The sequence below is a fragment of the Filicampus tigris genome, chromosome 5, assembly GCF_054856515.1.
Source record: "Filicampus tigris isolate MCC_2025a chromosome 5, RoL_Ftig_1.0, whole genome shotgun sequence".
Classification (NCBI taxonomy): Eukaryota; Metazoa; Chordata; class Actinopteri; order Syngnathiformes; family Syngnathidae; genus Filicampus; species Filicampus tigris.
Window position 1 is genome coordinate 15,699,214 of NC_141221.1, and position 25,734 is coordinate 15,724,947.

Sequence of the window (25,734 nt, forward strand, 5' to 3'; positions counted from 1 at the left end):
CATTTGTTTTTCCACTTCTGCTCATTAGGTTCAATTGTGAGCTGGAGCCTATCCCAGATGAGATACGGGATACACCCTGGATGAGCTTAAATGAATTTGGTGGTGGATCTGCGTTAAACAACGAAGCAGCTCATGACGCCCATTGTGCAATAACAACCATTTTAGAGAGCACTGATTCACTAAAATGTGACATTTTCTTGTCAGACACTGAAATTATGTGAGATTAATTCATCAGTAAATGTGATTTAGTTGCCTCTTACTGGGCGATTCAACCAGATGGCAGATGATATAAGGTTATTTGCCCACTTTTTAATTAATAACATACGGACAACAATCCAACCCTATTAAACCTAACCCCGAACCCTAACCCACACCGTAACCCTAAAATGTAGCTATCCCTTTCGATTGCCTGTAATAATCTATGACATGTTAGTGGTTAGTATGTGTATCAGGTTTTAAAATCCACATGATTACAAAGCTGCGGGTGAGGGGAAAACGAAATGCTCCACCCTCAACAAATGGCGCGACTGTATCTACGCAATGTTTAACTCGATGCCCCCAGGTATTATATCAAAACACCAACAAAAAACTGTTAACAGATTTTCTTTCTAATTGTCCATTTCTGATCATTCAACAGCTTCCTGTTATCCCTAAAGCTCTTAGCGTCTCTCTTTTGTTTCATCGATATCCAAGTTGCCTCGGGTATTTTGGGCCCGCTAGAGAGCAGCGAAGCAGGACAACGCCGGGCCTTGTTGCTGTGAGTCGGCTACACAACACGCGGCCAAACTTAGGACTCATTCATGGACAGGGTGCGAACTGCATTTTTTGGAGGGGGTGAAGAAAACGCTAGCTGTATTTCCTTTTCGGGGAGTTCAATCCACTTTAGTGACCCGCATCCGTTTCTCTCAAACAAACAGCCCAATGTCGTGGGCAGAAAAAAGCCGAGCGGCAAACTGTTTTCCACTCTGGGGCCTTCTGCAACACAACGGATCAAATTCACAAATGTCACGACCTTAAAAGAAAAAAAAAGGAAGAACCAAGCCTCTGAGGATGCTTGTAAACGGAGCATATTTCCCCCCAGTGAGGATGTCTCTGTTCCTGCTTGTCTCATCTGGTGCAAAAGCTGCAAATCATACACCATTGCCTGATGGAAACAGTAAGGTGGGCACCAAAAATTTGGTTTTCTCATGCATAAATGAACTTTTACTGAAACACGGGGACTAGCATTAAAAGCGTTCTGCCTACGCAGCATATCTGTAATATCGCATTTAGTGTCATGTCATATAGCATAAAATAGATACGATACTTTATCAGAATGTAGATATGGTATAGTTTGAGTCGATATATATTGGTAAGAATCAGAGCTGGGCACTTTACCCTTTATTGCCGGGCCGTCCTCGTCCCTCCATCATTATATATAAAAATTAGCATCATCCGACCCCGTCCGTCCTCGTCCTTTCAAAGCGCTTCCGTCCTTGCATTCCAGCTCATGCCCAGCTCTGGTAACAAGATGATCTGGTACAATACGATATGGCAGAATACGATACATATCATTTTACCATATCGTACAGTACCGTATTTCTGTAGTAAACCTCCGGTCTGTGGACCAGTATTATTTCTTTATTTATTTCCAGCAGAGCATATATGCCCCAAATCAATCCCCGTATCATATTGTATTATCATGTACCATATGATATGATATTCTACCATATCGTATTCTACCGTACAATATCATATTGTACCGTATCATATTCTTTCGTGTGGTATCATATCATATTAAATCTTACCATATACCGTGTATTTGAATCATGAATGTCACTGTAGCATAATGTATAGTATCATAAATTACACCATATTTTATTATATAGTATTGTATTGTAGCATATTGTACCATGTCATATCGTACTGTATCACATTGTAACAATGTATATGGTATAATGTGATATAGTACGATATAATACGATGTTATGCAATTAGATATGGTGTGATAGAACATCATATCATACTTACGTATGGAATTATATCCTAGTATACTGTATCATGTCTTAAGATATCGAATCGTACTGTTACATAATGTATCATTACATAACCTATTGTTCAGTACCAAATTTTATTTCAAATTATACCATATCGTATTGTATTCTATCGTATTGTACCATAACTGTTTGTTGTACTATTTATCTAACTGTATCACATTGTATCATATCATAGCATGCTGTACCATATTTGACAGTATTGAATCTTATTCCACCATATCATATTATTAAATTGTATTGTATTGAAACTGGTTGTACCAGTTGTTTGGTATTAAAACATATCATAATGCACAATAAGTAACTCATAGTGCTTATTGTTTCAACCAAATTTCTGTATTAGCATCAGCGGTCTTTTCTTTCCACCACATGTAGTGGAAAATTTGCGGGAGTCTGCTCTTCATTATCAGTCAATGCAAAGTAAATGGGTCAAAACAACAACAAAAAAAATCCTGCAAGTCATGGCAAACAACCGACAAGCGACTCTGTCTCGCATAATTTCCAGACTGCAGCCCACACACTTTGGCCCAGTGCAAAGACATTTAGCGTATTTGTAATGAAAAGTCACACAACCAACACCACAACGCTTTGTTTTTTGCACCAAGCTCGGAGCGCGTACCGATGAGAGCGTCTCTCTAGTAACCGCAACAAGCAGCAAGAATTTCAAGCATTTGGCTGACAGAAAGAAGAAAAAAGACACGAAGCTGCCATGTGACTTATGAGAAGTGACTGGAATGATGATGATGATGATGATGATGATGATTCACAGCATGTTTTCAAATATCCCTCTACGCACACTCCAAGGTCTTTTCCATCCCGCACTTCTTTGGCTCTGAGCGGCTAATTATCTCCAGGTTTCCGACGGAAAGTGCTCAGAGCGCGACAAGGTGCTTACCAAGTAGACGTGAGATGACGTGGAAAGTATCTTTAGAAGCGGGGCCGCCTGCTTCATGGAGAAAACAAAAGGAACAAAAGTAGATTTCAAGCGTACCCTTCTATTTACAGTGTTTACTGGTGCTAATGATGCAGACAGGGACAGACAGAAAAGTAGCAATATAGTTCATATTGTATTATATTGGACCATATCTTATGGTGTTGTATTGTACAGCATTGTAATGTATCGTTACGTATTGTACCAGATCACACAGTTTGGTATTGGACCGTATGACATTGTACATTATGGTAATGTATTGTCACGTAATGACGACTGTAAGACAGTGGTGAGGTGTGCTGTAGGTGCGACAGAGGAGTTCAAGGTGGAGGTGGGACTGCATCAGGGATCAGCTCTGAGCCCCTTCTTGTTTGCTATGGTGATGGACAGGCTGACAGACGAGGTCAGACAGGAATCTCCATGGACTATGATGTTTGCAGATGACATTGTGATCTGCAGTGAGAGCAGGGAACAGGTAGAGAAGAAGCGAGAGAGGTGGAGGTTTGTCCTGGAAAAGGAGAGGGATGAAGGTTAGCCGCAGTAGGACAGAATACATGTGTGTGAATGAGAGGGACCCAAGTGGAAGAATGAGGTTACAGGGAGAAGAGATCAAGAAGGTGGATGATTTTAAGTACTTAGGGTCAACAGTCCAGAGCAATGGAAAGTGTGGAAACGAGGTGAAGAAGCGTGTACAGCCAGGTTGGAACGGGTGGGGAAAAGTGTCCGGTGTGATAGAAGAAATTGAGCTAAAATGAAAGGAAAGGTGTACAGAACTGTGGTGAGAGCAGCGATGTTGTTTGGTCTTGAGACAGTGTCACTGAGGAAAGGAAAGGAGGCAGAGCTGGAGGTGGCAGATACAAAGATGCTGAGTTTCTCTCTGGGTATGACCAGGGAGGATAAGATCAGGAATGAGTACATCAGAGTTAGAGGTTTTGGAGATAAGGTCAGAGAGGCCAGACTGAGATGGTTTGGACATGTCCAGAGGAGAGAGAGTGAATATATTGGTAGAAGGATGCTGAGTTTTGAATTGCCAGGCAGGAGGCCTAGAGGAAGACCAAAGAGGAGGTTAATGAGGGAGGACATGAAGGTAGTTGGTGTGAGAGAAGAGAATGCAGAGGACAGGGTTAGATGGAGGCAATTGATTTGCTGTGGCGACCCCTGAAGGGAAAAGCCGAAAGGAAAAGAAGAAGTATTGTAACATAATATATTGTCTCGTATTGTAGCTTTCAAAGGTGGGCATTTTACTAAATTTTGCTGGTCCGTCATTCGTCATCCGTCAGCGGCCAGGGCACCCGTCCGTCATTCGTCAGCCCGTCATTTTTCGTGACAAATTGAATTGTAATCTTCAGTCCGCCAATCCGTCAGTCAGTCCGTCATTTAGCTCTGTCAGAAGTCTGTTGGTCCGTTAGTCAGTCCCCCCAAAAAACGCCAGAAAAATGTGCGTCCGTCAGTGATGGACGGTCAGTCCGTCACTGAAGGACGCACATTTTTCTGGCGTTTTTGGGGACGCGGTTAGTGACGATTATATTGATGGATGGAAACCCACTTTTGTCGTTCGTCAGTCCGTCTATTTTAAAAGGTGTCCTGTCATTCATCAATGGTCAGCAAAACGGGCGTCCGTCAGTGACGGATTGACGGACCGATCCGTCAGACTGTCGGAATGCCCACCTCTGGTAGCTTTATGTATTCTATCATATAGTCATCTATTGTAATGTAATGCATCACAAAAATTGTTATCGGATTGTATATTTAAGTATCGTTCAACGAGGTATTGTATCGTTTCGTACTGTATTGTTACGTCTCGTGCCATATTGTAATATATCGTAACATACTCTCCAACATTCTTTTATATGGTCCCTTATCGTCTCATCACATAGTTTACGACATCACATCATACCAAATACTATTGTATCGCAACATATTTTACAGTAATGCAACATAGCGTATTATACCATATTTGATTCGATTGTGCTATTATAGCATATTTTATCGGAACAGGTTGTACCGCATGACATTGTTTCATTATCGTACCATATTGTCTTATTGTATCATAAGATATCATACTGCATCACACTGTATTGTACCGTACCATATGGTATTGCATCATTTCATACCATTTTATCAATGTTGCATCGTATTGTACCATACATGCATACATATCATATTGTATCTATGTATTTCAATGTAATGTAGTGCACCATTTTTATTGTATAGTATCATGTACTATAACTTATCGTACAGTGACGTAATGTACCGTAATACTGTACATTGTATCATATGTCCCAATATCATACTTCTTCACAATGTATTCCACCATACCGCAATATATTGCAACATATCTCAAGACATCATATTGCATCATATCGTACTGTATGTCAATGTGCCACAATCAGTGCTGCTTCATCAAGCCCACAAACAAAATGAAGAAAAGCACTGATTTCACGCACTGACTTCTATTTATTGACTGTCGCTAATGATGCAGACGAGAGAGGGAGGGGATCTTATCGCCGCCTTTTATTTATCTGCACCGACGCCGGCTTGAAAGCTTTGCAGCATTAATTTGTTTCAGACGTTGTATACACACAAACATAGGCACGCACAGGCACAGGGAGGATGCGAGTGTTTCCATTGACATGTGACCCAGCTGAAATGACTTCTATTTGCGATACATTAGAGATCCATCCTGGGTGACACCAGGTAAAACTTTAATGTATTTAACTTGATAAAGGTAAATTGCTTTAAAAGATGCCTCATAACACATATGCATTCATTTATCATTGGAGGTCCACGGCTGTATATACGAGGAGAATTTCGATTCAGTCGCTCATATCGCCAGATGCCAAAGCGGCGCGCGCCTTTCATTAAATAAAGTCGGGCGGCAGATGGTTCAGTAAATTACTTCCCAGAGTGGTTTTCCCCAGACGCGCTAATACATCTTTGCACTTTAACAACTACAGATATAATCGAAGGTAAAAATTTTTTTAAAAAAACCTCAAAAGCTTCACTAGGGCAAAACTAATAAAATCTAACTAATTATAGCAAAAGCATCCTTTGTTTTAGTATAAAAAAATATAACTATATTTGAAAAACAAACATCAAAACAAAATAAAAACGAACTATACTGAAAAATCCAAACTTTTTTTAACCCGGGGTACGAGTGCGCTTCAGTTACGTTGCCACTCAAATGAAACATGATTTTTTTTTTTCTTTTTTGTCAGATTTGTCAGACACCACGTCCCTCCTCCAACCTTGCCTCTCTTCTGCCATCCCACCAAATTCCTCCGCCCTCGGTCGCCCCCGCTCTTAGCTTAGCACGGCCATGCCACAAGTATAAATCAGCTTTTTTTTTTTCTTTGGAGCGTGACGACACCTCGCTCCGCACCAGAGCGCTCCGCCACAGTCGCCTCCTCCCCCTTTATGCCCGCTGGCCTCAGAGCGCCTTCCAGAACGCCGCCGGATCACAACGGTCATCAACGCGGCCCCAGACACTCGGTTTCTCGTGCTCATATTTCCATCGACGTGTGAAAATGGAAGCTAATATCCAAAGAGTTGCAAGACGGCGGAGGACCTCAGCCGTGGTTGTCGGGCCCGATAAGAGGATCTTTGGGAGGGAGAGTGGGGGGGTGCAGATCAACTCGGACTGTAATTCCTGAATTTCTATCACCTTTACAACCTCCATCTCTCCAGACTCAAACACACTCACCTCTACTTGGACTCATTAAAACGGAAAGTTCAAAGTGGCTCCAGTGTTGCATTAGCCACATTTAGGGAAAATGTGCATATAGTGACATTTAACCCCCTCATATATTTGATGTCCTGATGCTGCGTTCAAGATGACTGTCAAATTAGGAAACCAGCCCCAAAGAACAGGCGATTGGTCGGAAGTAATTACTTGAACGAAACGCATTTGAAGCATTAAATACTAAACAATATCCACATGAAAACATTTTTTTTTTTACTGGTATGAAACGAATATACACCTCATCTCAAATAACAGGTCATGGCTTAGCACTGATTTCAACATTCTCGAGATAAGGGCACTCATTTTATCCAAAAATCCGAAGCTTGAGTGCAATCAGTCCTTAAACTTAGATCCTTCAAACAACCACTCTCAAGTTTTGAAGCACAGTTAAAAAACTTGCAGACTAGGAGAACAACTGGCCCTCCTGAAATTTTGAGGGCTGGTGACTCTCACATTTCTGACAAGAGACAAATTTGAGCACGGCAGGATTAAACGGCCGAGCAATTTAATCAGCCGATATCGCCACTTTTAAATGAACGTTTTTTTGTTGACACATCAACATTACAACATAAGATAAAGATTCAACAACTTTTGCCTCCCCCCCAAAAAATCTGCAAAATCGGACAATTTTTACCAATTCGTCCCACTGTTGTAAACGTAAACAAATACGACAGGAAAAAGTATTGTGAAACACTCACACAATTTTCTACCTGTAATTCATATCCTTATTGTTTTAAGCATGAAGGGACCAAAAAAGAAGGTGTTGTATTCATTCTATTTTTTTACTTAATCGACCTATCAATCGGTTATTGGAATTTTATTTTGCCAAATATCGAAATCGTCCTAAAAAAAAATCCATATCTGTCGGGCCGTAAAACAAATGCCAAATACCTTTCATTTCTATTTCAGAAAGGTGGGCATAGTCTTGATGATTTGTATCCTGTTTCGCAGCCAAGTAGAACAAACTCCTCTGCTACTCTGTCTACGTTTTAATTTTCTCCTTTTGTTTTGTCTCCTTTTTTAATGTCCGATGTTCGGCATGCTTTGCAAACAGAGCCCAAGAAAAGACTGCTAGCGCGCTGCTGGCATTGACTTTCTTTTTAAAAGTTGCCGCTCCAATTAGAGCTCAATCATTGATGAAGCTACAGTATGTACTGTCATCTTTCTATTTCAGAAGAAAAATTCCCTGATAACACTCCTTGAAACAAGCCTTCGTGTCTCTCCTCTTTTAAAAGCAAGAGCAACCTCTGAGCTGAATGATTATCACCCCATCTCCAACCTCTCTGTCATAGCCAAAATTATGGAGTCATTAGTCTCATTTCGCTCTAAATCCTATGCAGTCTGGTTGAAGAATCAAGCATAGCACCGTGAGTGCACGCCTGAAAGTCTTACATGACATTTAAGATGCTATTGACAATAAGACTTTCTGTGTGATTTTATATATTGCTCTATGAAAAGCTTTTGACACAGTAGAACATCGCATTTCGACTGATGCGCTTTTGAGGGTGGTTCTTGTGAAAATTTCCCCACTGTGGGATCAAAAAAGGCATTCTTATCTTATCTTATCTTATCTTAGCCAAATGGTGGTTGCTTGGTTTAGGAGCTACCTCCAAGGTCGCAGAAAGGCTGTTAGGGTTGATGATGTTGTCTGTGATGTCATCGCCTTTGAAAAGGGTGTTCCACAAGGTTCAATTTTAGAACCGTTTCTCTTTCTTTTATATGTAAATAATGTCTATGATCAATCAAATCACTCCCGATATCAAACGCGTATGTATTCTGATGATACAGTACTGTGCTCACTTTATTGACTCTGCTGTTGCAAATTTACAGGCGGATTTTGTTTCTTTTTAGCATGCTCACGTTGAGTCCAAATTATTAATGAATTGCAATAAAACTAAAGCGATGTTATTTGTGCAATCTAGGCCAACAATCACTCTATCCTATACTATCTCTACCCTTGATGGTATTCATATTGAGGTTAGGGTCCAACGGATTATTCGTCTGGTTGATTTATTTGATTTATTAATGCTCTTTCTTTCTCTATTAGCTCTCTTATAATAAAATCCAGTTTGGTTTGGCAGGCTTCACTTGGTACATTGTCTTCTTGGTCAAATAAAAACCTCACCCCGAATACCATAGTGATGTCACTTGGAGGCAGCAATTACCTGTACTGAGGGAGCTCCACTTTCCAGTCATGAGGTCTCTTGATTGTTATTCACACAGTGGAACCGGATGATGAAATGTTTCCTTGCGTTTGGATCTCCACCAGGCAGACACCAAAGCAGTCAGGGCACATTTCACCTTGACGCCAGCTGCCAGGAATTGATGCCTGGTGACGCTCGTTAATGTGCATGTTGAGGTGAGATACATGGCCCTTTTTCACTTTTTCTTCTTCTCAGGGCCCCGAAAAAAAGATTCCTTTTTGCCCTCCAGACGAAAAAAAAAGCAGCTTACAGACAGTGGGCAAAACCACGGACCATCTGCTTGGAGGTGAAGCGAACTGACTGACTGGTGGGTTTTTTTGCCACTCGAAAAGTTCTTTGCAACCACACAGGCTTCAGAAAAACATTGTGGGGTGACTTTAACCGTGTCTCCGGAGTGTATTCCCAATTGTCAAGTGCGAAATTAAACAACCAAGGTAATCTTTTGCAAGCAGCCAATTTCCCCAAATGTGATGTAACAGAGGGGTTAATTTACATAATCCCGCCGCACCCGCAAAACAGGCTAAAAATAAGGTCTAGGCTTAACAAGAGTCTAGGCTTAACAAGCCTGCAAGTTAAGAGTCATCTGATTAGAAGGGCTTTCGTGAACGTTGAAATGCTGAGTTGTGTTTGATGAATGTTTAAGTGATTGTGTCAGGCTTGTCAATAAAAGACGTTCGAAATTGTAAAAACTAATGGTCAAAGCTAAGTAATCCGTTCTCCATTGAAATGCTGTTCTTATGTCTTGCAAAAGTGTACTATGTCTTGGGAACTAAAGTTAATGAAGTAACATTGCATCCAGTAAGAGTGTTGTTTAATTGTTAAAGTTTGAGTTTAAAAGGTTAAATTCATTGTTTACTCACGGTGAGCATTTCCTATTTTACAAATTGTGCAGATTTGAAATTTGAGATTTAAAATGTTGAAGTCAAGTCAGATAAAAGATAGTGAAGTAAGGGACACTGATAGGTATCGTGGAACAGATGAAGATTCCCAGCCCCAATCTGATCATCAGGTCCGAGTTGCTGAAGTTCAACAAGAGGAGCCTGAGAAAGTGAGAAGAAGTACAAGAACAAGAGCCTTAACAGAAAAAGGTAAATAACTGCAAACCAGTAAAATAAAAGCGCTTCAACAGAGGTTTAACTACCTTTATACAAAATGGAGATTACAGATTAAGTCTTCCAAGCAACCATTATTACAGACAGAGTCCGTATCTGAAGGTCTACTTGAAGACATCATCGGTGAAGTCACAGGACTGTCTGAAAATATTAAGCACATTTATGGTGAGCTTCGTGAACTCTCGACTCCAGATCAGGAGACCTGGCGAAAGTTGGACCTGTGTGAAGCCCTGCGTAGACAGTGGAGATGCCATTGGGCTCAGTCATCGCATCGTGGTACGACAAGTGACACCAGGCATTGCACCCTCAGTCAACGCCAAAACCGAAGTCCACTATGTGAACAGAAGTAAAGTGAAGAACATTTCCCCTACTGACATTATTAGAGTCCATGAATCCGACTTTTCCGAACAAGCTGGAAAAGATAATCCTGTTTCACACGAAGATCTCAAATTCCAGTCAAAGTTGAGAGAGAATAATACAGCAGATCATGCCTCTCAAGGTTTAACTTCAGAACAACTCAGCACCTCAAACTGGTTTACTGGGCCATCGTTTCTCTGGCAAAAGCAATTACCAGAAAGAGAAAACAAGGTGGGAGAATTCGGAGAAGATGATCCTGAGCTTCGCAAGGCATTTTTGTTTAACACTAATGCAAAGGAAGAGATATCATTATTGAATCGCCTACAGACGTTCTCTGATTGGTCAAGAGTGGTTTGAGCAATTGCCAGAATGAAACAACGTGTCAAAGTGTACCAAGGTTTGAAGCAAGGAACAAATGAAAGTACAAGCTTAGAAGAAAGAAGAGAAGCAGAACTTGTCATCGTGAAGTCAGTGCAAGAAGAAGCCTTCTCAGAAGAAATAAAAAGCTTGAAAGCAAAGAAAAGCTTCAAGACTAAAAACAGTAAACTGTACAAGTTCACCCCCTTCTTGGATGAAGAAGGAATCCTCGGGGTGGGAGGACGCTTAAGTCAAGCTACACTGCATCCGCATGTGTGCGATACGGTGCAGTATCGTCACACATTTTCCGATGTGTCAAGTGTAGAAAATATAGAAGATTGACTGAAAAACAGAGACTTGAGGACAGAACAGAAACAACTACTCCTTTCACCTACACGGGTGTAGGCTGTTTTGTTTCACTCTATGTTGAAGATGGAAGAAAAACTCAAAAAAGATTGTCTTTGGACTTGAAATCTAGACAAAAGTGGCAGAAGAACAGAAGAAAAATGGAGGTTAGTGATGTTGTTGTTCAACAGAATGACCTGGCAGCAAGAAACGAATGGAAATTGGCCAAAGTCACAGATGTCTACCCAGGGTCAGATTGTAGGGTGAGAAAAGTGAAATTGATGGTTGCTGACACTCAGTTTGATGAGAAAGGTAAACCCACAACTAAAGCAGTATTCCTTGACAGACTTGTACAGAAGATCGTTATTTTGATTGAGGCAGATTAAAGTTTCTAAGTCTGTTTGAGTAATTTCACGACTGGTTTTTTGTTTGTTTGTTTTTAGGACCGCGTGTAATTAGACACACTAAGAAAAAGAAAAATCCCAAATATAAGGTTGTGTGATTTGGTGGGAGTGTAACTGCTGTTATTGTTACCTTTAAAAGGAAAGTAATTTGAGTATATCTTATTTTATTTGTCAGAATATTGTTTCCTTGTGAACGTTTATGTTTATACGTATACTTCCGGTTGGTCTGCTCTTACGTTGTTTAGTTTGCTATTCCGAAGTTAGCGTACCACTTCGCACAGAGACTGGCTATGACGCACATAATATGATGCTCATATTTTGTCAACTACCTGCTGTAAAACTAGAAGAAGACTGAAGAAGACGATTTATTCCCCTTTTATATAGCACGCAGCCAACGAGGTATTTATAATTTGTTCACTTGTAAATACTTTGCTTGTTGATATCCAGGCTGTGCATGATTTTATACTTTATGTTAAGGGAACCGTGTTTCGTGTGTGTACTGTTTAGTTTTCACGGTGGTGATGGTGGTCAAGGTGAACTTAAGAAAAAGTGAAGCCAATAAACCAGCTGTAAGGGAAACCACTTGCGTCAGTTCGTGCTTCAAGGGAGTAACAGAACCGCCGTTCAAAACAGGCTAAAAACACGGATTGTCTGTTAGGTAGTGTGAAAAGAGCTTTAGTGGAATTTCTGATTCAATTCAATGTGCTGGATCTCATTCTGTGGCGTGGGTGTACCTAATAATAAGTCCACTGTGTGTGTACTTTCACAAAGTGCTGGGTCAACACACACATTGACTTTCCAGGCACGGTTTTCATCTGGCTTTGTGACAGACAGATAGACAGACAGAAGAAAAAAATGTCGGGGGATTCCACACGGGCTGGGTGGGGTTAATAAACCAACAGGGGAATCTTGGGAATTCTTTGACAGGTTCCGAGAATTGCGAGTGGAACGTCCCGACATTATGTCACACGCGGCATCACCGCAAAGCTCGCCGTTGCGGAAAAGTCCACGTTCGGATGACTTATTGCATTACATTATTACATTGTTTAATACGTCACTCGTGGTGTAAAATGTACCTTCTGCCATATGCCTCTTTACTGTAATGTCATTTAAAGGTGTCTATTGTATTAGTGTTTTGTGTTAATGTATAGATTTCACTTGTTGTATTATGGCTATTTTGTTGTTGGGTGTAAAGTGCTTTGTTACAGCTGTAGTTGTTGTGATATGCGCTATATAAATCAAATTGTATTGTATAAATTAAATTGTATTGTAAAGGTTTTGTTTTCACATATTCGTGTATGTATGAAAATACAAGACCAAGAATATGATAGAATTCGTGGAACATGCCTTCTTTATATAAATGAAAGCCAGTGATATGTGACACACAACCAGACAGAAGGGTAAGGAAGGCCATTCTGGGCGTCACAGTATGTCGACCTCCAAACATTCGTGGCTTCATCATCTCCGTATAATGAAGAAAAATAAACAAACAGGAAGTGAGTCACCTCCACAATGTCTCGTATCATCTGTTCCTGATAAAGGAACAACGTGCAGGCCGACGATTAACACCTCGCCTCATGTAATCCCTCTGGCCGCCGCGCTGTTTGCTTTGGTTGGCGCATGGCATGGTGCGCGTTTGTTTTACGGGCAAACACGACATGCCGCGCGGCTGTTTTGCTTTGAGGAGTGCCAGCAGAATGCTCCAAGCTGAACAACCAAGCAAGAAATAAGACTCTAGTTACGCGGACGGTGGGATGAGGGACGAGACGCGCGGAATTCCCACAGCCTATGTGACCTCGATGGAAAGGTTGAGTAGACACCAAAGTAGGCTAAGGTGGAGCGCAAGACGCTAACTGCTAAGTTGGGGATATGTGAAAAGGTGAAAGGGGAACATTTGCAATCTAGAGAGACCATTTTTTTTCATATAGTTTTACCCTACATGCTTGCTTTAAAACATTCAAAAACGACATTTTTAAACACATTTAAATGTATTTGAATGAGTGTGTCTGTTGGTTGTAGCCTACTTTACATTGACCAAGCTAAAAATAGCATTAGCTACACTCTATATACATAAACTCATCAGGCTTACTCACACACACACACCCACACACACACTCACACACTTTTTATAAGAAATATCCCAAATGGTGTTGGTACCCACCAGAGGAAGCAACTGCTCATCTACGGTACGTGCGGCCCAAAGGAAGAGAATACACGTTTGGTGTGAACACTACTCCCTCGGTCATTTTCCATAACAAATTAAGGAGAACAGCGTTAAAACCTGATTGAAGACACATTTCTGTTCGCTGGCTTTTGAGACTGAGACTTGAAATTTTCAGCTCTTTTCCGGTGTCTATTGTATATAGTGTTTTATGTTAATTTATTGATTTCGCTTGTTGTATTGCGGCTATTTTGTTGTTTGTATGTAAAGTGCTTTGTTACAGCTCTAGCGGTTGTGAAATGTGCTATACAAATAAAATTGTATTGTATTGTATTCTTATAGCTTCACCCAGTTGTCAAAGCAATGGAATACACCACACCTTTCACAAAAGATCCAAATAAAGTCATTAAATGACCAAAAGTTGTTCAAATCATCTGGGAGTCACAGGTGAAGTAGCTCTGGGTCCAATCAAGCAATTGAACAAAACAAGAAATGAAAGTCAAAAGCGTCATCAAACAACTCTAAGCAGCATTTGTGTAAGCTTTTAGTCACAAATGTTTTTTTGATAGCAGCTCCAGCTAAGTGTCTTACATAGCTAGCTAACATCTACCATGAGAAACTAACATCACAGTCTATATTTTTACTCAGATGCCAAACATCACAAACAGGTGAACTCGAATATGTGGACGTGGGATCTAAATCAATTTAGCGATTCCCAAGCACGCCAGCTCCGTCATCATCAATAACAGCAAGCACCTTCTGCTGTTTTTCAGAATGAAAGAATCGACCTGCAGCACTGGTAGAAAATATTCAATAGCGCTGACATTAATTGCAGAAATGGTGGCATAACATCAGTAGAGTGGGCGGTCGATACAAAAGGTCGACACTGCACAAGAGTTTTTTCTTTTAGGTGGGAGAATTGTTCAGTGCCTCAGCATAAAATAAGTTGAATGTCAAGGCATGTAACTGTGACTCAAAGATAAGAGACACTATAGTGATGGGAAAAAATTACTAGCCCCTTTTTTTTTTTCTTCCGTTACTTGTGCATTTTAATGACTGGTCTCACAAAATGGACATGACAAAATATGGCTGATTCCAGAATGCTTTATGTCCTATTTGACACGCTTGAATTAAATTGTATTCCCCAGACATTTTGGTGACTAAAAAAAAAAAAAAAAAACATGGAAAATGGCAAGAGCTCTTAAATTAAATCAAACTAAAAGCTCTTAAATTAAACTATAGTGAGCTATTTTTATTACGTTTGTCCAAACAATTGTACCTTTATTTGTACAAGGCATTAAAATATAAACAAAACACTGAAGTGGTCGAATAGCCTTTTCCGTAACTGTAGGTTAATGGTCTGCACGACTCCAATGTACCATATTTTCAGAAAATTGAATTGTCCATATTTCAGGCATTACTAACATGGAGTCGTGTCGTGTCGGTGTCGGTGCCCCCCCCCCCCCCCCATTACCATATCGTTTTAAAACAAACACATAATTTTACCATAAAATGTGCTAGCATGATGCTAACACAAAAAGGGAAATATTGTAGACGGGTTAACAAATAGAATCTATGCAGCGATGTAATACCGTTTTAAACAACAGATATTTCCACACATACAACACATGTAGACATAAACTATGTATATAAACAATACCGACAGTGCCGATTCCGATATTTGTCGGAATAAAATTCTGATAAGTGATTAGTTGGCGGATTAATAAGAGCAATATATAATGAATAAAACATCTTCATTTTTGGTCCCTTAACACTTACAACAAGGAAGATATGAATTATTGGCAGAACATTTGACTCTTCTATAATACATTGTCCTTTAGTATTTGGGGGGGGCAAGGGTGGATGAATGTCATTATCTTTGTCTCATGTGTTAATATGTAAAAAAAAACAACAAAAAAAAAAAAAAAGATAATAATTCAATAAAGCCAGCCGATTCATCGGACTAGTCCGAATATATTTAGTGCCAAATCTCTTTAATGGTCTGCGCACCTCTAATGCACCATATCAACGCCACAACAGTTGCATGATATCATGACTGGCACTGAAATAAAAATACCTGATGATAGAATCTAAGAGGATTAAATGATAAATCAAGTAAAATGGGAAGCGCCATTTCCATACGCGCCGACGACCAACGCGATAACGAGCATCAAGGCAATCAGCCGAGCTTGGCACTAAAAATCTTGTTTTTCAACCGTATCGACGTTTCCAGAGGAAACACACTCAAAAGATTGCCATTATCTCCTTGAAGAGATGCGCATCCTGTTTAGATATACAGCAGTGTGACATTTCTGATGCATCTACAGTCTACTATCTACAGTACATCTGGAAATTTTTGCGACAAGGCAAGGGAAAGCTGGTATTTAACGCCTTTACTTTTAAATGGGCAATTTGCACCAGCAGTAGGTGTAGTGTCCTCAAAATTGAGATCAAGCAACTTGGCACACAATCTCTTCAGTGCAGATTATTATTTTTACATTATTTTCACAGCCGGAGCTGCTCTCATCCCCGTTTCTGCATAATAATGCAAAGACCACTTAACGGAAGATCAGGAAATTATGAGGCAGTTGCGTCATACAGAGACTTGTCTTTATTAACCATGTGAGATTTGGAATTAACACTTTTTTTAAATGAAAACCTCACAAATGTTTTTGTTTGCTTTTGTGACACATCAAACTATAAAGCAATGGCAAAATAATGATTTTGTTCCACATATATCACTATGAAATCTGTCATTAGTAGGGGTGTAACGGTACACTCGGGTGTGTTAACACGTTTCGGTATGGCATGTTCGATTCGGTCCACTTATTAGAGCGAGCTTACGCACGGACGCACGCTGACTGCGTGCGGGAGACGAAAGTGGCGGCACAACAGTGAGAGCCAGAGCTCGAAGGTCCCCGCGTACGCTGCGGTCTCCTGTTGGGGAACATTCTGGCTTTCCTGTTCCCCATCGCCGATAGGGAAAGGTGCGTGAATAAGTCCGAAAGTTGTGTGCCGACATTGCTACATGAGATGGGCGGCTATGTTGCGGCTAGCACGTCTAACATGAACGGCATCACCCGACTGTGATTGTTTCTCAAACGAGGGAGCAAAAACGTCAAATTTAAATAGCGAGATTATCATATTGTAGCGTCTTCCAGGAACACGCCGTCAGACGTAGTTTAATTATCACGTTTTTATTAATCCAAGTACAACTGCTCGCGCTCTTCTTTCTCCGCTGCTCAACTCGCTTGCCGTACGATGCATTCATGAACCTCGGAAACATCACAATTCAGCAACACGAGAAATCCGACTACAACACAGATAACGCAATTCGTTATGCTGTTGAACGTTCAAAGATTTCAATGCCTAAAACGTGTATACAGTTTCCAGCTTTTTTTTTTTCATTATAAAAGAGTTTTAATATAGTTAGCAATAATTGTAACTGTTATTGTATGTATTTTTTTTCATCACAAAAAGTGTATATATGTACTGTAATGACAACTTGGCTTTAACTTGAATACTTAGGTGTCATAGGCTTTTCCTGCTGAGTGTTTAAAGATTTCAGTGTCTTAATAATTTACTAAATTAAGAGACTTTATTGTTAGTGTATTTTTTATTCTGGTGTAATTTCTTAGAATATCACCCGAATGGTTCGCTTTTATTTATTTTTTCTAAAAAATGTACCATTTACTTGTCATCTTTTCAAAATAAACATATATTTTTTTAAAGTTTTTTTTGTACCGAAAATATACCGAACCGAAGTTTCCAAAAAAAACGAACCGAACCGAAATGTGATTTAGCGTACCGTTACACCCCTAGTCATTAGTGACGCTGGGTTTTCTCACGAGCACACTTTCGACTACTGCGACGCAAACTCTGTTTTTACATACGTGTACATACTTGGTTTGAGTGTCAGGTGCCTAAATGAGTTAAATGAGACCAATGAGTTAGCATTTCCCTCCCTCATAATGGACGTGACAAGGTGATATTCAACCCCTTATCTTTTGCTCAAAACCTGTGCTGATTTCAAACCCAAAGCGTTGCAATGCTGCCATCTGCAGGGATGAGTTCATCATTACAGAGGTTAACAAACCAGAATTTTACAGACAAGCTGGGCAAGAACCCCTTCCATGCCTACCCTTTGAAAAGCGTACTTGACAAAGATTTAAAACAGTAATCGGTCGGATTCTAGTTGACGAACGTAAACCTCCACGGCAGAGAATGAGTTAACCGTTAACAGAACTGTCCAAAGATGAGGATATATATTTGTCACCTATGCAAGACAGGGAATTTCGCTCCTATGGATTTTCTTCTCTTTTATACAGCACAATTCATACATAAGGTAACTCAATGTGTTTCACAAAGTTAAAAAAACAAATAGGCAAAATCCATCCAGCATTTAAAGGAAAAAGAATTTGAGGTTAAAAAAACCCACATACGATACTTTACTAGTTTACTAAAAGAAGGTACAGCGCAAGAACATGACTTTGAAAAAAAAGTGATGAGAGAAAAGCTCTTAAAGACCTTAATCATGTGGTTATATGGGGAAAAATGTTTTTAACCTGGATTTAAAAGCATTTATACATCTTGGCAGGAATTAAATGGAGGTGCAATTTGCACTGAGTTGACATGTTCAAAAGTGGGATTAAGCAACAAAATGGCAGCGCTGAACACAATCTCTCGGGTGCAAGTGAATATTTTGATGTCAATTTCACAGCCGAAGCTACTCTACAGCATTTTTTGTTGCCTAAACTCAAACGAATGTTGTTTTCATCCTTGTTCTGCAAGATTATGCACAGACTACTTCACAGATGTCTACGAAATTATGAACCGGGTACATTTTGCTCAGGATGCACACAAGATTTTTTTTTTTTTTCATTTTTGTCAACTATGTGAGACTGAGAATTTAACGCCTATGGCTTTTTTCAAACTGGGAATTAAAACTGGCAATTTGCACGTAGTTGATGGAATGTCATTCCCATTCGTGCAAGATGCAAAGACTATTTAAAGGGGGAACTAAACGTAAAATGTCAAAACTTTGTTACATCTTAAATGTGCATATCTTTTTTTATCAGCTGTTATTTAGTTAAATCTGTTAAGTATTTATATACCGGTACATAAAAAAGTTAAATATATCGCATCTTCTTGCCATTTTGAGGTTATTTCAAAATGGGCAATTCAGCACCAAATGGGAGTTCATTGGAGGTGCAACTTGCAATGAGTCGTTGTGATATGTTGCAAACAATGAGTGTTTGGGCAATTTTCTGATATTTTAAAGTAAAAGGGCAATTTTTTTTAACAAAAAGGAAAGAAAAGAAAACAAGCTCATCCAGCAGCTTTAATGCAGACTCTTTCAATTTCAGCAAGCTCTGTGTTCCAGGAATTTCATATTGAATTTTTCAACCCAAAATTTAAGCCATGAATACACACACTAGCCACAAAAAATGTGATCAATAAGCTTTGGGGAAGGATTTCAGTTGTTGTTGTTATCCTTTCGGCTTTTCCCTTCAGGGATCGCCAAAGCGAATCAAGCGCACGCTCGATTCGCATCATTGATTTGGCAAAGCATTTTACGCCGGATGCCCTTCCTGACGCCACCCTATTAGCAGGGCACACACACACAGACACCATCACTGAGCGGGAATCGATCCCACGCTGCCCGCACACAACTCGGGCGTGTGTACCACTACACTATCAGTGACTTGGGGTAAGAATTTCAGTATGAACCTAAAATGTACTGTAACCTTCACAGGTGGACTAAACTGTTGAATACACGTGTCCAACTGTTTCAGCAATTTTTGAACAATTTGCTCATATTAACTAACAAGAAGCCAAAAGGCAAAATTCACAACAGCTGTTGGATCCATAAATGGACAAATGCATTTCTCGGTTCAGTTAGAATTGGGATTTAAAAAGGCCGCGTCATCATGCTGTTCGCATTCTGACATCATGACACCAAGACAACACCTCACAACTGATCAACAGTAAGTTTGACAATGGTAAGTTACGCTAAAGTATTGAAACATGAACAAAGGTTTACAGGTTCACCTGGAAAGGTTTAAGTGCATTTTAGGTTCATCCTGAAATTTCACTCAAAATCGAATAGTGTATTATGATTTGGCATCTTAAAAGATAATGTTTTTTGTTTTGTTTTTGTTTTTAAATAAATTATTTTATTTATTTATATTTGAAAAGTCCTGGATGATAAATGTTTTTAAAAAGTGACTGCAGTACACCTCCAATCCAGTAGGTGGCGGTACACAGCCGTTGCTGTTGACGCATCCTACCTGGCATGTGGTAGTCCACTGAGATGTCGGACGGGCCCTGCAACACAGCCGACCTGCGGTAGACCACGTGGACTCTGCCCTGGTCCTCCAGCTCCTGGGTGCCCCTCTCCAGAGGTTCGATGAAATACTCATCCGCATCCGTCCGGATCATGCCGGCCTGCAGCGAACAACTAGAATGTCATCACGAGAAAGCCATGACAACTTGTCATAACTGTCCAACATCACCCAGAAATACAAGCAAAAATTTTTAAAATGAAAATAAAGAGAGGCTGTTAAATTGTGTTCTTTTAATGAGGAAAGAAAAATAGTGCTACTGTATTATACTAACTATTAAAAAATTCAAAAAAAATTAAATTCAACAGTTTTTGTCACACTTTCTCCTTCAATTGCATTGCTGATTCTGGTGTGTGCGACTGGGCCACCTAGAGGCAGTATAAGACAGACAACTCCTTTCTCTGCTTCTCAGTACGGCCATAATATGAGCCCTTCTTTGCGGAGGATAAAGAATATATGCCGGTGAGGATTGTAATATGGTCTGTCTACATGTATTGAAGCACTATCTGTTGCTTATTGGGTAACAACACCAGCACATAGATGCTAATTGTTAGCCCGTGTGCCTTTGGAGTCTCCCATTGTATGTTAGTTCAGTTAGCACGGAGATATTGATATGTTATCCCACCCCCTAGTGGAGAGTCATTTTAGCGCATTGGCTATGAAGCGGTTCATACAGCATTAAAAAAAAAAAAAAAAAAAGATCCACTCATGGTCCCAGTGAGCGGCCGGTGGCAAACGTGAGCAGTTGGCGGCCTGCTACAGTTTCTGCACATAGTGCAGCATTTAGCGGGCAAAGAGTCGGATATTTCCCTGGGGAATTAGCAGCCCGGAGCGAGTGGTTTAAAAGGTCGTTAATATGGCTTCAAGGTCTTTGCCATCCACATCTCGCTTTTACCCCTTTGACACATTTGAGTGAGAGCTGAGTGAAGATGTAGACTACTACGTTAGCTTTTCATGCTAGCTGCACGTTCGCCTCACAGTTCTGAGGTCGCAGGTTCGATCCCGGCTCCGGCCTCCCTGTGTGGAGTTTGCATGTTCTCCCCGTTCCTGCGTGGGTTTTCTCCGGGTGCTCCGGTTTCCTCCCACATTCCAAAAACATGCATGCTAGGTTAATTGGACACTCTAAATTGCCTCCTAGGTGTGATTGTGAGTGCGGATGTTTGTTTGTCGCTGTGTGCCCTGCGATTGGCTGGCAACTAATTCGGGGTGTCCCCCGCCTACTGCCCGAAGACAGCTGGGATAGGCTCCTGCACTCCCCGCGACCCTTGTGAGGATAAGCGGTATGGACAATGGATGGATGGATGAATATATATATATATATATAATATATATTTACAGTGTCTTTCCAGGCATTGGTTCTTGAGACTTTTTTGTGAATCTACTCATGATGGGCATGCAAGGTGAAATCAGCTTTGGGGGAATTTCTTTTACATTACAGGTATTTTTGAAGGTGTCACTGAGTCAAAAATAGAACTTCAATCCAAAACGGCAGAATTTCTGTGTCTTTTCAGGCATGGGTTATTGAAGCTTTTTGGTGGGTTTACTTATGATAGACATGCACACCAAATTTCATGTTGCTAAGTGAAGCTGTCTTTGCGGGATGAATTTTTTAATAAAAAGTTAGAAGTGCTACTGGGCTAAAATGTCAACTTCAAGCCAAAGAGCAGACTTTGTCTTTTTAGGCACGGATTATTGCCAATTGTAAAATGGGAAGCGCCATGCCAGCTCATGATAGGCATGCCCACCAAATTCCATGCTGTTAATTCTTAGGCTTTAAGGGCTGAATTTTTAAATACAGAAAGTTCTGCTGGGCCAAAATGTCTGCCGCCACTACCAAATTTAATTATTCTCATCATTAAGAAGATTTTATACATAAAAGCCTCAAAATGGATTTGGTCAAATAATAATAATGACTAAGAACTGGACCACTTTGCTTCAAGACATAACTCATGGACAGTCAACTCGCACCACTGACCCAGGTCTTAAATACAATTATGCGGTGGTGTGTTTAAGTTCTAAATGTGACAATTTTCTCTGTTTTTCTTGCGTATTTTGAGATATTCACTCAACCGAGATTTTGCTCGCGGACAAGAAATGGAGATGCGTGCCACTTTCAAGCCAACGGATGAAAATGGCAGCTAATGATGACGAAGGTTTGCTCGCATTTCTGCAAAGCAAACACACCTTTGAACAACACTGCGGGTGAAAGGTGCCACTGTCCCGCCTCATAGCGAGCCCTCTAAGAGGTTTTTCGCACTGAAAGGGGCCGTTTCTGACAAACTGGAGCCCTTCAGCTGAATGCCACATGTTGTTCTTGGCAGGGCAGCGCTGTCTGCTTGGCCCGGGCTGAAGCCGGGGGTATTAAAGTGATGGAACACAGGAGTCTTGATCCTTTTTTTTGGGGGGGGGGGGGGCAGCAAATGGTGCAAGTCTGTGTCAAACACCTGCCGTTGTCTTCCCCATAATGAGATACATACAGTACAGTGGCACCGGGACTTTCACGAAGGGCTGACCAATTAATTGTATCGAAATTGACATCGCAATGTAGCCAAATGAAATTTTCAAACCGCAAAAGGCTGCAATTTGGAGAAAATAATGCTTCATTCCGGCTCCAAAAACGGTTAACTGACTATTTTGTCCAATGATTAATTAGGCACCTTGTTCATTTGTTTGTTAGTTACATTCCTTCGGGAAAAAAAAAAAAAAAAAAAGCTTTTTTTTTTTTTTGCCAACGAATTGAAATTTCACAACATTTTTGGAACAAACATAGAAAGAAGTTTGAATTGCCACCAATGAAGACATCACCCGACTTGGCTCCAGAGTCAAACAACGCGCTTGATTTCAGAACACGTTCCTGACTCACTTTCATCAATTTGTCGATTGGGACATTTGGCTCACATTAAGGAAGAGAAAACAAAAACAGGGAACAGCCATGCTTGGTGAGAAAGCAACAGCATATTCGAACGTGAGTAAAATGTGAAGAATCAACACAGTGTCAAAAAAAGTCCGTATATTTGCGTGTTTGTGCGTGCGTGTGGGGGTGTGTGTGTGTGCGCGTGCGTGCGTGTGCAGTAGTTTACACGAGGAGGGCACAGACATGAACTTTGAGGAGGATGGGAACGACGAAGCGTTCCGCCCACTTGAAGACATGGAGGTCAGCTGCATTCCGGACTTGTTTGTTCTTATCATTTTTTTTTTCTCGCGCTCTCTTTTCCAGCCATGTGCAGTCTTCTCCGGCCATGTGACCCACACAACAACAAGGTGTAAAAGCAGAAGGTGGAAAACGTGATATGCATGTGTGTGTGTGTGTGTGTGTGTGTATATATATATATATATATATATATATATGTGTATATATATATATATATATATATATATATATATATATATATATGTATATGTATACATACATACATATATATATATATATATATATATATATATGTATATGTATACATACATACATATATATATATATATATAGATATATATATATACATATATATAGAGAGATATAGATATAGGTATATATCGATAGATAGATAGATAGATAGATAGATAGATAGTATTGTGTGTGGGTGCGTGTGTGTGCGTTGTATATGTATTAGGTTTGTACATCCCTGACAATGAAAGACGTTTCATTATGTTCATTATGTACCTCGATACATTGGTTGGGGTGCGATGCAATTCAGTTCGTTTCGAGTATGTGCACTCACAACCTTTACTGTAAATTCCGGAGACTAACACTCATTTTTCCACACAGAGGAAAATGTTTACATTGTTGAGATGTTTTTTAGTACCTAGGCAATACATAGAGGTTTTGAAAAAATATATATACGCAACTCACTACGCTTCACATACTGTAATAAACAACACGGTACATCATTGAAAAGCAGTTACAGAGTTAGACAGATTCAAACGCAAATTGAAGACATAAAAATAGCTTACTAAAAGATTGTACAGTGCAAGACCAAGATTGATGAAAATTGACAGTTTAAATTCACTTTTACTCTGATACTTATATATTCCAGGCTGTTATTGTTTTCTTTTACTTGTATACAGAAGTTGAATGTGTACTTTTACTTTCACCAGCGTTTTATTACTCAAGTACTTCAATTTAAGGACAGTGTGAGTACTAAATTCCACCTGTGCCCAACGGTGATTACCGTATTTACAAAGTCAACGATCAAAAAGAGCAGGTGTGCTCACACCTTAACAATCACTGTCATTACAACCACAACAGCTTGTTTTTACACGCTCGACACTATTCGACTCACAACCGGTGTTTTTATTTTTGTTTCATTTCCAAGGATGTCCACTTTTCTGCCTTTGGTGTGAAATATTGAGGCTTCAATCGGGATGTGAATTGCGATTAATAATTGTGATTATAATATTGATCAAAATAATCCTGATTATCATTTTGGCCATAATCCTACCGCTCTAACTCACGCCGTCACTGAGCGCGCGCTGCCTGCGTCAAAGTCAGGCGATCGTACCACGGCGCCATCCGTGACCGATTACAAATCCAATTAAACTCAATTAAAAAACGCAGCTCAGCACTTTTTGCACGTGTTGCATCAGATTCAAGCGCAAGCACTTCACACTCAGCCAGCCTGCCAGCACCCACAACACACACACGCAAACACGCACTCGCACACACACATGCACACACTATACACTCCCCCCTGGCTACTGAGGTAGCAGGCACAGGAAACGCTCACTTCACAAGACTGCTGGCTACAATTAAATCGTCGTAAAATACACGCAAAACGCACACCTTGCACAAGGCGAGCGCGGTGCATCAAAGAGCGACACGCTTCCGCCATGCGCTTCATCTACGCCTCGACTCTCGAACCACATCACGCTGGGCTCTAAAAAGCATGTGATAAACATTCACTTGAATTTTTAATCATGTTTGAGGTCACTATTCACGTGGGATGGCTAGCGACCAAGCTTTAACGCAAATAGCGAAAATCTGCGAGTCATTGACACACTTCTCAAACGGGTTTGTAATTGCCTGCAGACGTCACAAGATTCCAGCAAAGCGGTGCTTTGGTCTAAATGAAGCGCCTCAACTCACTTCAGCATAGTTGCTGAGCATTAAAATGCCACAAAATGGCAGCTCAGCACCGCTTTTGTCTCAATGAAGCTCCTTGGCTGACTTCAAAATATAGCTCCCTGGCGCCAGGATGCCAGCAGTGCATTTTTCTAAATGAAGCTCCTCAACTCACATAAACATAGTTCCTCAGTAGGAAAATGCCATATGATGGTGGCGAAGCTAGCTAGCTAGCGACCAAGCTTTAACGCAAATAGCGAAAATCTGCGTGTCATTGACACACTTCTCAAACGGGTTTATCATTACCTGCAGATGTCACAAGATTCCAGCAAAACGGTGCTTTTGTCTAAATGAAACTCCTGGACTCACTTCAACATAGTTGCTCAGCACCTAGTTGCCACAAGTTGCCGGCAAAGCACTCCTTTTGTATAAAAAGCACTTTAACTGACGTCATCATAGGGCCTCTGCACCGAGATGCCAGGAGACGGTGGCAAAGTACTACTTTTGTCTAAATAAAGCTACTCAACTCATAGCTCCATGGCACCAAGATGCTACAAGATTGCGGCAAACATTTTGCCGGAAAAAAGAAAAGGAGAAAATTTATACAAAAACAAAATGAAATAAAAATGGTTAATTTTCTCAATTATTCAAACAAGTACATTTAGCCGGATGGGAATCATGTAATAAA

The 25,734-nt window shown here is 40.3% G+C and overlaps 1 protein-coding gene and 1 long non-coding RNA gene across 3 annotated transcripts in view; one reads left to right on the plus strand and one right to left on the minus strand.

Moving 5' to 3' along the window:
• Positions 1 to 25,734, minus strand: part of adamts3 (ADAM metallopeptidase with thrombospondin type 1 motif, 3) — a 116,264-nt gene that overhangs the window by 80,017 nt on the left and 10,513 nt on the right. For both annotated transcript variants that reach the window (XM_086030508.1, XM_086030507.1), the window contains exon 4: positions 19,937 to 20,093. In XM_086030508.1, coding sequence (XP_085886634.1) covers positions 19,937 to 20,093 — 157 coding nt within the window. The remainder of the gene's footprint in view (positions 1 to 19,936; positions 20,094 to 25,734) is intronic.
• On the plus strand, positions 16,419 to 20,290 carry LOC147147469 (uncharacterized). Its single transcript, XR_015086800.1, has 2 exons — positions 16,419 to 16,633; positions 19,897 to 20,290. It is a non-coding gene; the product is annotated as an uncharacterized LOC147147469 (long non-coding RNA).